Source organism: Engystomops pustulosus, chromosome 7 (assembly GCF_040894005.1).
Source record: "Engystomops pustulosus chromosome 7, aEngPut4.maternal, whole genome shotgun sequence".
NCBI classification, from domain to species: domain Eukaryota; kingdom Metazoa; phylum Chordata; class Amphibia; order Anura; family Leptodactylidae; genus Engystomops; species Engystomops pustulosus.
Genome location: NC_092417.1, coordinates 114,141,016 through 114,157,514, shown reverse-complemented (window position 1 = coordinate 114,157,514; position 16,499 = coordinate 114,141,016). Strand labels below are relative to the sequence as shown.

Below are 16,499 nucleotides of genomic sequence, written 5' to 3'. Positions count from 1 at the left end.
CAAAATCTTAGCATTGTTTCCAGACAATGCCATTCCCAGGACAAATTAATTATAGAGAATATAGCCGCATTGCTGATGTGAAGATGTGAAAAAGTCAAATGGGTCAAATAAAACATTTCCACCTGCATCTGTACAAGTACAATGTCAATTTCGATGTTTCACTAGAAAATAAATTAAATACCAAACCCGGATTTAGTTTATTTTAGATATTAAAGCTGTTTTAATACCTGCCCTACAAATTGTATAGGAATATTGATGTAATCACTAAAAGGCAGACTAGAAATGGTCAAAAAAACGGAAAAAAAGGTGGACATCTATGTTTTTTTCTACAATGTACATCAGGTACCTTTTTGCTGCCTAATGGGTTAAAGACACATGAAACAATTTTTGCAGTGTGTCTTGAAAGATGCAGAATATGATTGGGATCCTATCCTGTTCAGGGTTTTGGGATTACTGTGACGTCATTTTCCTCCTCTTCCATGGATGAATGCTAAAGAACCATAGATAAGCAAATAATACAACAAGCTGTCTTCATATCTAGCAAGATTTATTCATCTTTTTTTAACTCTTGTCTGCAAAAGCCATCTTTCCTGATTTATTATTCTGACAGGAAGCCTAAGCTCTTTGTAGCATTGTCCTGTGCGCTGAAGATGCTGTTCCTGTTAAGTGCAATCATATATAATTAAGTAAAAAGCCTGGGCTCGGGATGTGCATCTGATTCCGCCTTGGTTACGACTCATCTGCCGGTAAACTATTGTCTATGGTAATAAAAAAAATCAGAAGTCGAGATGTCATTTTCTCAGTTTGGATATCCATACAACGGCAACTCTCAGGTAAGTGACAGCCGTCCACTCTCATTCATTACTTCTATTGAACAGCAGTTTTGCATAAACAAGAATGAACAGAATTTCTGTTTCTAAATTATAATGTTAATAGACCTAAAAATACATTGCAATGTATTTGCCTCATGATATCCTGGTGTTAACCTAGTGTATTGCATCTATGTATAGATGATATGTGATTATGTATATATGTTTTACTTCTATATTTATAGTGTTTTGTTAACTATCTTCGTTATTTCATTTTTTTTTTTCATTTTGCAGTTCTTGGTTTCTGCAAGTCCAAGTACAATGTGTTATGATGCCTCAGTATCCAGATCTCTGCCTGAGGTCTCTGCTACTTCTGCCCAGACCCCCACCATCTGCTGCCCTTCTTATGAGAACCGGTTGCTGGTCAGCACAAGGACTGACCTCGGTGCAGCTCTTGGAGTGTATAACCCTCAGTACACCACAGCCAGCTCAGGCTACACTAGCTACATCCCTTGCAGTTCTGACCCAACATCAACGTTATATTCTACTTTGGTAAGTAATTTAGAAAACATAGCTTGGAGTATTTCATCAGTCAAAGTGTCAGAGAACAGATAGATGGATACATAGATATATAGATAGATAGATAGACAGATAGATATAATAGATAGAAACATGTAGAATTAAATTGTAAAATTAAGTTTTAATGTAATTATAAAAGTTTTCATTTAATTAAGGTTGGAACTTTTATTTGCATACATGAGTAAAAAATGCTAATTATTTTAATTAATCTACTGTAAGAAAAGATTGTTCTCTGAAATGCATTGACTATGAGCCATGGGATGTACTATTTCAGCTATTGTAAGCAGGGAATACTCATGTTATAGTTAATTCCCTTTCTTTTTTCCATGTATATTCTAGACCTCACAGTATGAAGTGAAGGATGGCACCAACGCTCTGCATCCAGGGATAGCTCAGCCTGCTGCATACTATCCATATGATCACTCCTTGGGGCAGTACCAGTACGACAGGTAACATTCTCTTTGATCAATAAGAATAACTAATGTTCTGTCTGTGATGCTGCAACAGACTTCAAACCCAACCATTTCCAAGGGACTATCGCTACATACGATGAATCCCAAAGCAAGCTTATAACAGAGAAAATGTTTGTACTCTTATCAACCAGGCAAGACCTTTTACATGGCAGAATGCTAATGTAGAATTGTGCAGCTTCCTACCGCATTATCTAGTATATTTGGCTTCATTTTTTAACTCTTACAGAGCACTACTAGAATTTTAAAATTTTAGTTAGATTTTCTATAATGTATAGGATTATCTTTCAATTATCTATTTCATTTGTCTAGAAATGTGTCTATTTTGATTTGTCTACCATCTTATTATCTATTCATTCATCTATCATTTATCTATCACCTTTTTGTTATCTATCTATGATCTATCCTCAATTTATCGAAATAAATATACAAATATGTAGCCATTAAACTTAAAGATATTAAGTTAATGAAACAGTCACAGCCATTTTTTTCTTTGATTTTCCTTTGATTTGAGGGCTTTTTGTGTGCTATTATAGTGCACTGTATGGATGAATACATCCGTATAATGTAAAATGGTATTACAGATTCATCAGATGTTTTATGATGATGCGTGACATATACACATGATTTCAATATTTTTCATTTGCTGTATGATAAAAATATGTTCAATTAAATAGTATGGACTGATTGGAAATACATTGTAATAAGGCTCTCTAATGGAAACTTGAATATAATATATTCTGGCCGGTTAAAATTCCACGGCATGGCAAAGTTATAAACCATTGGCAGTATGTAGACTGAATGGTATACACATTTAGCAAAAGAAAAGTCAAGGGAAATGGGTAGTAGAAAGATACATAGGAGTGGGGTATCTAATTCTACAATTCTTCATGCCCTGATGTGTCCACTAGATGGTGCACAAAGACTGCAATTGTTTATAGCTGAAGCAAAAATATACACCTTTATGAGTTGTGTGTAATAAATATGATATGTCTGGAAATAATGAATCAAGAAGAATGAAGTAAAGCCAAGCAGCCAGCTAGTAAAATCTTTATCATTACACAGCAATACAACAGATGTGCCAGAAGATCCAGCAGGCCCCCAGTAAATTCTCCTCCTCTCATTCAGCAGCAGGGGACATACTGATTTGTAATGTGAATTTGCTGTCAGTCAGATATGCTGCTGTGCTTCTGTATATTACCATAAGTAAGGAACACCAGAAGTTACCTGATCTCTCTCCACTAGTTAATGGAGACCTGTCAGCTGCACTGCCTGCCTATCATGTGTCTGTTCTGCTGCATATACGCATTGTGTAACTTTTCTTAGAACTCTGCGCTGTGTCATTCCTCTGATGTTCCTCTTGGAAACCTATATGTAAATTCTCGTCTGAGCATTCACAATCAGTTTCATTAATCTGCCATGTATATACATTTCTTAAACTTGATGTTATTAAAATGTATTTACCTGTGTGAAGATAATTTCCCATACATGTAGTGATATCGTAACTTAGAAACAAGACTGTGTCCTTGGATACGACCACCTCTGCTGGAGTGATGGCATAAAGAAACAAAAATTTTTGGTATATGAAATTTCTGAGAGATAATGCAGATCCCACACCCATCCTGTGGTTATGATTGCTGAAGCCAGGTGGTCAGGCAGGGCTCAATAGCCCATGTCTGGCCATTGCTGCCAAAATGTGAGGTGATCGTATCCGAGGAAGCTATCTTGTTTCTAAGGGACAACATGGCTACATTTATGAGAAATTATCTTAAAGGAAACCTACCAGTTAGAATGGTAGGGGTAAACAGTAAGTACCGAGCATCAGCTCAGGGTGAGCTGGTGCCGGTGCTTAGTTTCGTTAGTGTTAATAACCGCTGTATCGCGGTTTTAACACTGTTTAAACTTTAGAGCAGAAGAGGCTTCGGCGCTGTGCGCGCGCAACGTCTCCGGCATTTCTTATGTAGGCGCGCGCACGATCGTGCACACGCAGCGCCGAAGCCTCTTCTGCTCTAAAGTTTAAACAGTGTTAAAACCGCAATACAGCGGTTATTAACACTAACGGAATTAAGCACCGGCACCAGCTCACCCTGAGCTTACTGCTTACCCCTGCCTTTCTAACTGGTAGGTTTCCTTTAACACAGGAACATTTTTTTTTAATAACATCCGATTGAAGAAATGTTTACATATAGCAAATGAATTAAATTAAATGTTAATTCCCAGAGGAGAAAAAAACCCCTTTATGAACAGGAATGACAATGCTCAGTTGTCACAATATTCTTTTCAAGGGGGAATAAAAGAGCGACACAAGATTCTAATCAATCTTTATTGTCCGCATTTTATTATGTGAGTAGCAGTCATGATGTTTGCAACAGTTTATTTATTCCCTTTTACTGATCCGAGTTGTTAAGAACAATTGTTGTCTGTAGCTATTAGTGCTATTCTTACTGAAAATAAAGACCAAAACCCTAACAACAACCCCATAACAAAAACTACTGCGCAGTCCATTCGGTAGCATTCTCTGGAAAAGTAAGTTAACATCATCCATTAGACCGCAAGATAGTAAAACAAAATTAATCACTTCAAAAAATGTAATTTCTCCAGTCTAGTGCTTGACATCTCTCCATTTGATTCTTAACTTTGAACATGGTGAGCTTAGAAATTACCCCTCCTTTATATGAATAGCCCTCTCTTCCCCCCTTCTTTATGTATATAGCGATACATGTCCCATTCCTCCCATCTTTTATATATATATATATATATATATATATATATATATATATATATATATATATCCCCATCTATAATGGCTCATTTAATGCTGTCCACAATAAATATTTGAAGTAAATAAACTTACTTCCCAGCGATCCACTGCAGCCCTGTCAGTAATATGTCCAAGAAGGCACTTCTACTCCAGCTATAGTGTGAGGAGGACACAGACTGCATGATTAATGAGTAATATTTGCAATATTTGCCCTAAAGAGGATGCAGGGAGAGGTGTCCCTCCCAGCACCTTCTCCTGCCACTAGCTTTGGCAAGCCTGTACTTGGCACTTGGAATGGCCAATTTATCTCATATATATATATATATATATATATATATATATATCATTTATTTAAAAAAAATTACCTGTGTGAAGATAATTACTAGAGATGAGCGAACACTAAAATGCTCGGGTACTCGTTATTCGAGACGAACTTTTCCCGATGCTCGAGTGCTCGTCTCGAATAACGAACCCCATTGAAGTCAATGGGAGACTCGAGCATTTTTCAAGGGGACCAAGGCTCTGCACAGGGAAGCTTGGCCAAACACCTGGGAACCTCAGAAAAGGATGGAAACACCACGGAAATGGACAGGAAACAGCAGGGGCAGCATGCATGGATGCCTCTGAGGCTGCTTAAACGCACCATTATGCCAAAATTATGGGCAACAGCATGGCCATGACAGAGTGACAGAATGAAGCTAGATAGCATCTAAAACATGCAATAATTGACCCTGACACTATAGGGGACGGCATGCAGAGGCAGCGGCAGCAGGCTAGAGAGTGTCATGGCGACATACCCTAAATGGACTCAGGCTTCAAACCAATGGGTGGCAGAGAGGAACCAAAGGAGGTGAGCAAGAAGTGCTCAAATAATATCGGTACATGATAAAAGTTTGCCAGTATATTTTGTGGATTACACAGCAGGGTGGCGACAAAGTTAACATGGAAGCCATGAAAACAACCCAAAATTCTGCCTGACACAGCTCGTTTGATAAGGGGACCATGTATGGAGGCAGTGAACTAGTAGTAGATTAAAGGTGCTGCAGTTAAAACTATGTTAGTTGGATCTTGGCATGGAGCTGGCGCTCCGCTGCCAGGCGAGCTTTCGCCAATCCAAGCCCCTGTCTCTAGGCTACTCCCCAAACAGCACTTTTGTATAAGATCAAGTGTAGTAGCGTTCTTATAAGTTTAGGATATGCCGGGTGAGGGGAATGTAAACAGATACGCAAGAAGCGCATGATGCGCATGGAGCTGGCGCTCCGCTGCCAGGCGAGCTTTCGCCAATCCAAGCCCCTGTCTCTAGGCTACTCCCCAAACAGCACTTTTGTATAAGATCAAGTGTAGTAGCGTTCTTATAAGTTAAGGATATGCCGGGTGAGGGGAATGTAAACAGATGCGCAAGAAGCGCATGATGCGCATGGAGCTGGCGCTCCGCTGCCAGGCGAGCTTTCGCAAATCCAAGCCCCTGTCTCTAGGCTACTCCCCAAACAGCACTTTTGTATAAGATCAAGTGTAGTAGCGTTCTTATAAGTTTAGGATATGGCGGGTGAGGGGAATGTAAACAGATGCGCAAGAAGCGCTGAAATAATATCCCTAAATGGTAAAAGTTTGCAAGTATATTTTGTGGATTACACAGCAGGGTGGCGACAAAGTTAACAACTTTGATGTGGAATGCCCTGTAATAGCTCTTGGGCGGTGTGCCTTTTATCGCCTAGGCTCAGCAGTTTCAGCACCGCCTGCTGTCGCTTAGCGACGGCACTGCTGCTGTGCCTAGAGCTACCGACTGATGGCGCCATGCCCACGGATGGTAATTCGGAGGAGGAGGAGGTGGAGGAGGGGTGGGAGGAGGTATAGTAGGCCTTTGAGACCTGGACCGAGGTAGGCCCCGCAATTCTCTGCGTCGGCAGTATATGACCAGCCCCAGGGTCAGACTCGGTCCCAGCCTGCACCAAGTTAAGTGTAGTAGCGTTCTTATAAGTTTGGGATATGGCGGGTTAGGGGAATGTAAACAGATGCGCAAGAAGCGCATGATGCGCATGGAGCTGGCGTTCCGCTGCCAGGCGAGCTTTCGCCAATCCAAGCCCCTGTCTCTAGGCTACTCCCCAAACAGCACTTCTAAGAACCTTTTGTATAAGATCAAGTGTAGTAGCGTTCTTATAAGTTTAGGATATGCCGGGTGAGGGGAATGTAAACAGATGCGCAAGAAGCGCTGAAATAATATCCCTAAATGGTAAAAGTTTGCCAGTATATTTTGTGGATAACACAGCAGGGTGGCGACAAAGTTAACAACTTTGATGTGGAATCCATGAAAACAACCCAAATTTCTGCCTGACACACCTCGTTTGATAAAGGGACGATGTATGGAGGCAGCTATATGGACGACTTTTGGAGGTAGCAATGGAGACAACGTGTGGAGGCTGCTATGGAGACAATTTAATTTGGATAGTGCCTGTATGTGGCAGTCCCAAACATTTTTCAAACCAGAGGAGCAGGTAGGTGGCCCTCCAGTAAAATGGGATAGATTGAGTGCCTGTATGTGGCAGTCCCAAAAATTCTTCAAACCAGAGGAGCAGGTAGGTGGCCCTCCAGTAAAATGGAATAGATTGAGTGCCTGTATGTGGCAGTCCCAAAAATTGTTCAAACCAGAGGAGCAGGTAGGTGGCCCTGCAGTAAAATGGAATAGATTGAGTGCCTGTATGTGGCAGTCCCAAAAATGTTTCAAACCAGAGGAGCAGGTAGGTGGCCCTCCAGTAAAATGGAATAGATTGAGTGCCTGTATGTGGCAGTCCCAAAAATTGTTCAAACCAGAGGAGCAGGTAGGTGGTCCTCCAGTAAAATGGAATAGATTGAGTGCCTGTATGTGGCAGTCCCAAAAATTCTTCAAACCAGAGGAGCAGGTAGGTGGCCCTCCAGTAAAATGGAATAGATTGAGTGCCTGTATGTGGCAGTCCCAAAAATTGTTCAAACCAGAGGACCGGGTAGGTGGCCCTCCAGAAAAATGGAATAGATTGAGTGCCTGTATGTGGCACTCACAAAAATTGTTTCAAACAGAGGACCGGGTAGGTGGCCCTCCAGAAAAATTAAATGCATGAAGTACTATAGCAAGAGCCAGTGGGCCCTGTCAAAAAATAGCCATTTTCCTCTGCTTTACTGTACAAAGAGGAGGAGAAGGAGGAAAATGAGGAGGAGGAGGAGGAGTGGATCAATTATTCAGGTTGAGCTTCCTTCACCTGGTGGAGATTGGAAATTCTGAGAAATCCAGCCTTTATTCATTTTAATAAGCGTCAGCCTGTCAGCGCTGTCAGTCGACAGGCGTGTACGCTTATCGGTGATGATGCCACCAGCTGCACTGAAAACCCGCTCGGACAAGACGCTAGCGGCAGGGCAGGCAAGAACCTCCAAGGCGTACAGCGCCAGTTCGTGCCACATGTCCAGCTTTGAAACCCAGTAGTTGTAGGGAGCTGTGTGATCATTTAGGACGATGGTATGGTCAGCTACGTACTCCCTCACCATCTTTCTGTAAAGATCAGCCCTACTCTGCCGAGACTGGGGACAGGTGACAGTGTCTTGCTGGGGTGACATAAAGCTGGCAAAAGCCTTGTAAAGCGTACCCTTGCCAGTGCTGGACAAGCTGCCTGCTCGCCTACTCTCCCTCGCTACTTGTCCCGCAGAACTACGCACTCTGCCGCTAGCGCTGTCAGAAGGGAAATACTGTTTCAGCTTGTGCACCAGGGCCTGCTGGTATTCATGCATTCTCACACTCCTTTCCTCTGCAGGGATGAGAGTGGAAAGATTTTGCTTGTACCGTGGGTCCAGGAGAGTGAACACCCAGTAATCGGTGCTGGAATAAATTCTTTGAACGCGAGGGTCACGGGATAGGCAGCCTAGCATGAAATCTGCCATATGCGCCAGAGTACCAACGCGTAAGAATTCACTCCCCTCACTGGCCTGACTGTCCATTTCCTCCTCCTCCAACTCCTCCAACTCCTCTTCTTCTGCCCATACACGCTGAACAGTGAAGGACTCAACAATGGTCCCCTCTTGTGTCTCGCCAACATTCTCCTCCTCTTCCTCCTCATCCTCCTCCACCTCCACCTCCTCCGATATGCGCTGAGAAACAGACCTCAGGGTGCTTTGGCTATCAACAAGGGAATATTCTTCCCCCGTCTCTTGTGACGAGCGCAAAGCTTCCGACTTCATGCTGACCAGAGAGTTTTTCAACAGGCCAAGCAGCGGGATGGTGAGGCTGATGATGGCGGCATCGCCACTGACCATCTGTGTTGACTCCTCAAAGTTACTCAGCACCTGACAGATATCAGACATCCACGTCCACTCCTCATTGTAGACTTGAGGAAGCTGACTGACCTGACTACCAGTTCTGGTGGAAGTTGACATCTGGCAGTCTACAATCGCTCTGCGCTGCTGGTAAACTCTGGATAACATGGTCAGTGTTGAATTCCACCTCGTGGGCACGTCGCACAACAGTCGGTGAGCGGGCAGTTGGAGGCGGCGCTGCGCTGCCCTGAGAGTGGCAGCATCTGGGCTGGACTTCCTGAAATGCGCACAGATGCGGCGCACCTTCGTGAGCAAATCAGACAGATTGGGGTATGTCTTGAGGAAACGCTGCACTATCAGATTTAACACATGGGCCAGGCATGGCACATGTGTCAGTCTGCCGAGTTGCAGAGCCGCCACCAGGTTACGGCCGTTGTCACACACAACCATTCCCGGCTTGAGGTTCAGCGGTGCCAGCCACAGATCAGTCTGCGCCGTGATGCCCTGTAATAGCTCTTGGGCGGTGTGCCTTTTGTCGCCTAGGCTCAGCAGTTTGAGCACCGCCTGCTGTCGCTTAGCGACGGCACTGCTGCTGTGCCTAGAGCTACCGACTGATGGCGCCGTGCCCACGGATGGTAGTTCGGAGGAGGAGGTGGAGGAGGGGTGGGAGGAGGAGGAGGCATAGTAGGCCTGAAACACCTGGACCGAGGTAGGCCCCGCAATCCTCGGCGTCGGCAGTATATGAGCAGCCCCAGGGTCAGACTCGGTCCCAGCCTCCACCAAGTTAACCCAATGTGCCGTCAGCGATATATAGTGGCCCTGCCCGGCAGACACGTGCTGGTGCAGGGCTGGGACGGCACATCGGGAAAAGTAGTGGCGGCTGGGGACCGAATACCGAGGGGCGGCCGCCGCCATGAGGTTGCGAAAGGCCTCGGTCTCTACTAGCCTATAGGGCAGCATCTCCAGGCTAAGCAATCTGGAGATGTGCACATTAAGGGCTTGGGCGTGCGGGTGGGTTGCACTATATTTGCGTTTCCGCTCCAGCGTCTGGGGTATGGAGAGCTGAACGCTGGTGGATGCTGTGGAGGATCGTGGAGGCGACGATGGGGTTTTTGTGGCAGGGTCCTGGGCAGGGGGCTGACTAGCAGCTGACACAGGGGAAGGAGCAGTGGTGTGCACGGCCGGAGGTGAACGGGCTTGTTGCCACTGAGTGGGGTGCTTAGCATTCATATGCCTGCGCATACTGGTGGTAGTTAAGCTAGTAGTGGTGGAACCCCTGCTGAGCCTGGTTTGGCAAATGTTGCACACCACAGTCCGTCGGTCATCCGGTGTTTCCTTAAAGAACCTCCACACTTCTGAAGATCTAGCCCTCGCCGCAAGAGCCCTCACCACGGGAGCTTCACTAGTTGACAGTGGCGCTGATGCACCAGCTCTGGCCCTGCCTCTCCGTCTGGCCCCACCACTGCCTCTTCCAACCTGTTCAGGTCGAGGACTCTCCTCCGTCTCAGAAGCACTGTGTTCACCCGGCCTCTCAACCCAGCTTGGGTCTGTCACCTCATCATCCTCCGATCCCTCAGTCTGCTCCCCCCTCGGACTTCCTGCCCTGACAACAACTTCCCCACTGTCTGACAACCGTGTCTCCTCATCGTCGGACACCTCTTTACACACTTCCACTACGTCAAGAAGGTCATCATCACCCACAGACTGTGACTGGTGGAAAACCTGGGCATCGGAAAATTGCTCAGCAGCAACCGGACAAGTGGTTTGTGACTGTGGGAAGGGTCCAGAAAACAGTTCCTCAGAGTATGCCGGTTCAAATGGCAAATTTTCCTGGGAGGGGGCAGACTGGGGGGGAGGAGGCTGAGGTGCAGGAGCTGGAGGAGTGGGGATTTCGGTGACATGGGTGGACTGCGTGGAAGACTGACTGGTGGTGGACAAATTGCTCGAAGCATTGTCAGCAATCCACGACATCACCTGTTCGCACTGTTCTGGCCTCAACAGTGCTCTACCACGAGTCCCAGTAACTTCAGACATGAACCTAGGGAGTGTAGCTCTGCGGCGTTCCCCTGCTCCCTCATCAGCAGGTGGTGTCTCACCCCGCCCAGGACCACGGCCTCTGACCCCTGCAGTAGTTGGACGCCCACGTCCCCGCCCTCGTCCTCTACCCCTAGCCCTGGGGTTAAACATTTTTAAAATGAGAGTTATAACTTTTTTTTTTTTTTTACTTTTTTTTGTTTTTTTTTGTGTTTTTTTGTGTTTTTTGTTTTTTTTTGTGTTTTTTGTTTTTTTTTGAGTTTTTAGAACCAAACAATCCTATCCTATTGCTATGGCTATTTTCTAGCCAAGTATCAAAGGAAGCACACTACTATGCCAGATGAGATGACACTGAGTTAGTGCCTAATAGAAATCCAACCCCTACTGAATTTTCCCACTTCAGCCTTTGCTATGGATATGTGCGCCACTAAGCGCAGAACACAGCGGTCGCAAGTCTCACTACAAATTGCTCAGAATTGGCAAGTACATGCACTGCAGAAACTACAGCCACCAGCAGATCAACCAGAAATCAAATATATAGAACGCTACTGTAGGCTTCAAGAAGCTATTTGTATTCTCCTATGGCTATTTTCTAGCCAAGTATCAAAGGAAGCACACTACTATGCCAGATGAGATGACACTGAGTTAGTACCTAATAGAAATCCAACCCCTACTGAATTTTCCCACTTCGGCCTTTGCTATGGATATGTGCGCCACTAAGCGCAGAACACAGCGGTCGCAAGTCTCACTACAAATTGCTCAGAATTGGCAAGTACATGCACTGCAGAAACTACAGCCACCAGCAGATCAACCAGAAATCAAATATATAGAACGCTACTGTAGGCTTCAAGAAGCTATTTGTATTCTCCTATGGCTATTTTCTAGCCAAGTATCAAAGGAAGCACACTACTATGCCAGATGAGATGACACTGAGTTAGTGCCTAATAGAAATCCAACCCCTACTGAATTTTCCCACTTCAGCCTTTGCTATGGATATGTGCGCCACTAAGCGCAGAACACAGCGGTCGCAAGTCTCACTACAAATTGCTCAGAATTGGCAAGTACATGCACTGCAGAAACTACAGCCACCAGCAGATCAACCAGAAATCAAATATATAGAACGCTACTGTAGGCTTCAAGAAGCTATTTGTATTCTCCTATGGCTATTTTCTAGCCAAGTATCAAAGGAATCACACTACTATGCCAGATGAGATGACACTGAGTTAGTGCCTAATAGAAATCCAACCCCTACTGAATTTTCCCACTTCAGCCTTTGCTATGGATATGTGCGCCACTAAGCGCAGAACACAGCGGTCGCAAGTCTCACTACAAATTGCTCAGAATTGGCAAGTACATGCACTGCAGAAACTACAGCCACCAGCAGATCAACCAGAAATCAAATATATAGAACGCTACTGTAGGCTTCAAGAAGCTATTTGTATTCTCCTATGGCTATTTTCTAGCCAAGTATCAAAGGAAGCACACTACTATGCCAGATGAGATGACACTGAGTTAGTGCCTAATAGAAATCCAACCCCTACTGAATTTTCCCACTTCAGCCTTTGCTATGGATATGTGCGCCACTAAGCGCAGAACACAGCGGTCGCAAGTCTCACTACAAATTGCTCAGAATTGGCAAGTACATGCACTGCAGAAACTACAGCCACCAGCAGATCAACCAGAAATCAAATATATAGAACGCTACTGTAGGCTTCAAGAAGCTATTTGTATTCTCCTATGGCTATTTTCTAGCCAAGTATCAAAGGAAGCACACTACTATGCCAGATGAGATGACACTGAGTTAGTGCCTAATAGAAATCCAACCCCTACTGAATTTTCCCACTTCAGCCTTTGCTATGGATATGTGCGCCACTAAGCGCAGAACACAGCGGTCGCAAGTCTCACTACAAATTGCTCAGAATTGGCAAGTACATGCACTGCAGAAACTACAGCCACCAGCAGATCAACCAGAAATCAAATATATAGAACGCTACTGTAGGCTTCAAGAAGCTATTTGTATTCTCCTATGGCTATTTTCTAGCCAAGTATCAAAGGAAGCACACTACTATGCCAGATGAGATGACACTGAGTTAGTGCCTAATAGAAATCCAACCCCTACTGAATTTTCCCACTTCAGCCTTTGCTATGGATATGTGCGCCACTAAGCGCAGAACACAGCGGTCGCAAGTCTCACTACAAATTGCTCAGAATTGGCAAGTACATGCACTGCAGAAACTAAAGCCACCAGCAGATCAACCAGAAATCAAATATATAGAACGCTACTGTAGGCTTCAAGAAGCTGTTTGTATTCTCCTATGGCTATTTTCTAGCCAAGTATCAAAGGAAGCACACTACTATGCCAGATGAGATGACACTGAGTTATTGCCTAATAGAAATCCAACCCCTACTGAATTTTGCCACTTCGGTCTTTGCTATGGATATGTGTGCCACTAAGAGCTAAACACAACGGTAGCAAGTCCCCCTGCTAATTCCTCACAAAATGGTAAAAGATGCAAATTAAAATAAAAAAAGTAGAACGTTATTGTAGCCCTAAGAAGGGCTGTTGGGTTCTTTGAGAATCACTCCTGCCTAACAGTAAGCTAATAGAACACCCTAACGCTTTCCCTGACCAGCAGCAGCTCTCTCCCTAGCGGCATCCAGAGACAGAATGATCCGAGCAGCGCGGCCAGCGGCTAGTCTATCCCAGGGTCACCTGATCTGGCCAGCCAACCACTGCTATCGACGTGTAAGGGTACCACGTCATGCTGGGTGGAGTGCAGAGTCTCCTGGCTTGTGATTGGCTCTGTTTCTGGCCGCCAAAAAGCAAAACGGCGGGAGCTGCCATTTTCTCGAGCGGGCGAAGTATTCGTCCGAGCAACGAGCAGTTTCGAGTACCCTAATGCTCGACCGAGCATCAAGCTCGGACGAGCATGTTCGCTCATCTCTAATAATTACCCATAAATGTAGCCATGTTGCTCCTTAGAAACAAGATAGCTCTCTTAGGATACAACCACCCCTGTATCCTGGCACCGATGGCTGCAATAACTCCTGGCCATGTCATATGCATTGGTCATATCCAAGGACAGCTTTCCTCCATTTCTAAGGGACCATATGACTAAATTTATGGGAAATTATTATCACACAGGTACATTTGTTTAACATCCAATTGAAGAAACGTTTGAATAAGGCAGATGAATTAAATTAAATGTCAGTGCCCAGACTATAATACCCCTATAATGGTAATTTTTTGTAGAAGGAAGAGTATATACACATACTGTAAATCACTGTAAATGAATATCTGATTAGTGTTAATAATTATCCAGAAGATGGAATCTTCTGACAGTTCAATGAGAATAGATCTTATAAGATTTCTTATATTTATCTCTTGAAAGGTTTGGGGCACTGGATTTTACTGTTTCGACACGGAGGAAAAATGCAACTAGGGAGACCACAAGCACCCTTAAGACCTGGCTGTATGAACATAGGAAAAATCCATATCCAACAAAAGGTGAAAAAATTATGTTGGCAATAATAACAAAGATGACACTCACACAAGTTTCTACCTGGTTTGCTAATGCCAGAAGAAGGTTAAAAAAGGAGAATAAGATGACCTGGTCACCAAAAAATAAGCCTGGAGATGAAAGTAAAGAAGAAAAAACTCATACAGATGAATACAGTCCAAGGAGTGACAGTCCAGGTAATTTTAACATACACAAACATGAAGTACAATTTCATATGAAAGTAGGTTGAAGCATTTAACAGGTGTGTAAAATGGGAAATGAAGTCTCCTAACTCCAGGCAGCATGTTATGGAGCAGGACAGATAGTACAGTGCTCTACCTTCAGGAAGTATGTTATAGGGCAGGAGGAGCTGAATAGATAGTACATAGTGTTCTATCTGCAGGCAGCATGTTATAGGGCAGAAAGAGCTAGTCATGCTGTACACAGTATACTATCTGCAGACAGAATGTTATAGAGCAGGAGGAGCATAGACCCTCATTTAACCAAACTAGTGCAAACTGCACTATGTGCAATCTGCCTGTGGCACTGTCTTCATGAATCTGGTGCACCGTGCACTGCACAGGAAATATGCACCTTTTTTTTTGCCGCACTTTAAGGGGCATTTATTATTTTTAGCGCAGGTTGAAGCTGGAACAGTGCTATATTTTTCAGTGGGGTATAAGTTTGGGTGTGCAAGGGATAAATGAATTGGTGCATGGACTAGGTGTAGAACTCCCTAGACCAGCTTTTAGCTGCTCTCTTTTTGCGCCACATATTGTGCCAAAAAATGTGTCAGAAAAATAGAAGCGCCAGAAAACTGGTGAATTCCCAAGCGGCGCCAAAATTTTGCACCAAAATATAGAACAAGTAGAGAGTATTGGAAAACACCAATATTGTGGCACCGAAACTTTGTAAATTCATGCTCAAGAGGAGCAAAGGGGGAAAAAAACACAGTCAGTTTTCTATTTTAAAGGCCGTAATAAATTACCCCCTTTGTTCCTGCTGCAGAATTGTGGCACATGTCAGAAATAAATGTGGCGCAAACTCCGACTAAGTACTAACATGCCCCCTTAGGTGCATTTTTTCTGTCCAGACATACTTTTCAGTCTTGTCCTGAGTACATTTAAGAAACTTGTCTTCATGGGAATACCACTTTAATTTGCAAAATCTACAACACAGTCTATAGACACCAGGAAAGAGGGCTTCCTAGACCCACAGCTGTGGATTGGTACAACCACGGACTTACAAGTGGTGTGAATAGTATTGCAGGATAATGAGGATCTGACCTAATGATAAACTACCCCTATTGAATTCTGAGAATATTAAGAACAAAAATCTAAATGACAAGTTATATCTAATCATTACATTGAATCTTTTTTCACAAATCTATATGTCAAGCTGCTCAGCTTCTAGTGCTTTGTATTATGCTATTTGCAGATGAGACTCTATCTTTATTGTGAAAGGTTCCCCACATAGGCATTTTTAGTGAATGGTCAATATTTTAGTGGATTGTACTACTAATAACGGGAACAGAGGAAAATTTCAGGCTCGCTCACCACCAGGTGCTCAATCCAAAGAGAGTCTCCACTCTTGTAGCAGGCAATAGGAAGAAAAACAAAAGAAGGTAGATCGGCACTCACTGGGTCCGTTTAAAATTCTTCAGTAGTTTTATTGATCCAAGATGAGGACAATACACATGACGGCAGGTACAAAGTAAAGGTGAGTGCCGATCTACCTTCTTTTGTTTTTCTTCCTATTGTACTACTAATAACCCTTTTTTCCTAACCAAAGGATAGGGAAAAGTGGTGGATTGATAGAGATCTGATTATGAATCTAATCCTGGTGCACATGCCACTGCTATATACAAATACTAGGGGACTCCCAGTCCCATTAAAGTGACCTGAATGTTGGTTGATGAGCTATTCACAGTTAGGGGGCATTGGCAGGCCCCATTCTAGTCACATATATGACACATATAAAGAAAGATGAGACAGATCAGAGATGATGAGATCCATAAGATGCCTATTGCACACAATAACACAGTCAGCTATCCTGCATCTCAGCTATTCTA

General features: G+C 44.0%; 1 protein-coding gene across 2 annotated transcripts in view; it reads left to right on the top strand.

Moving 5' to 3' along the window:
* Positions 1-520: 520 nt before the first annotated feature.
* IRX6 (iroquois homeobox 6) overlaps positions 521-16,499 on the top strand; it is a 37,440-nt gene continuing 21,461 nt past the window's right edge. For both annotated transcript variants that reach the window (XM_072114291.1, XM_072114293.1), the window contains exons 1-4: positions 521-833; positions 1,104-1,361; positions 1,728-1,837; positions 14,321-14,625. In XM_072114291.1, the coding sequence (XP_071970392.1) occupies positions 789-833; positions 1,104-1,361; positions 1,728-1,837; positions 14,321-14,625 (718 nt within the window). In that variant the 5' untranslated portion in view covers positions 521-788. The remainder of the gene's footprint in view (positions 834-1,103; positions 1,362-1,727; positions 1,838-14,320; positions 14,626-16,499) is intronic.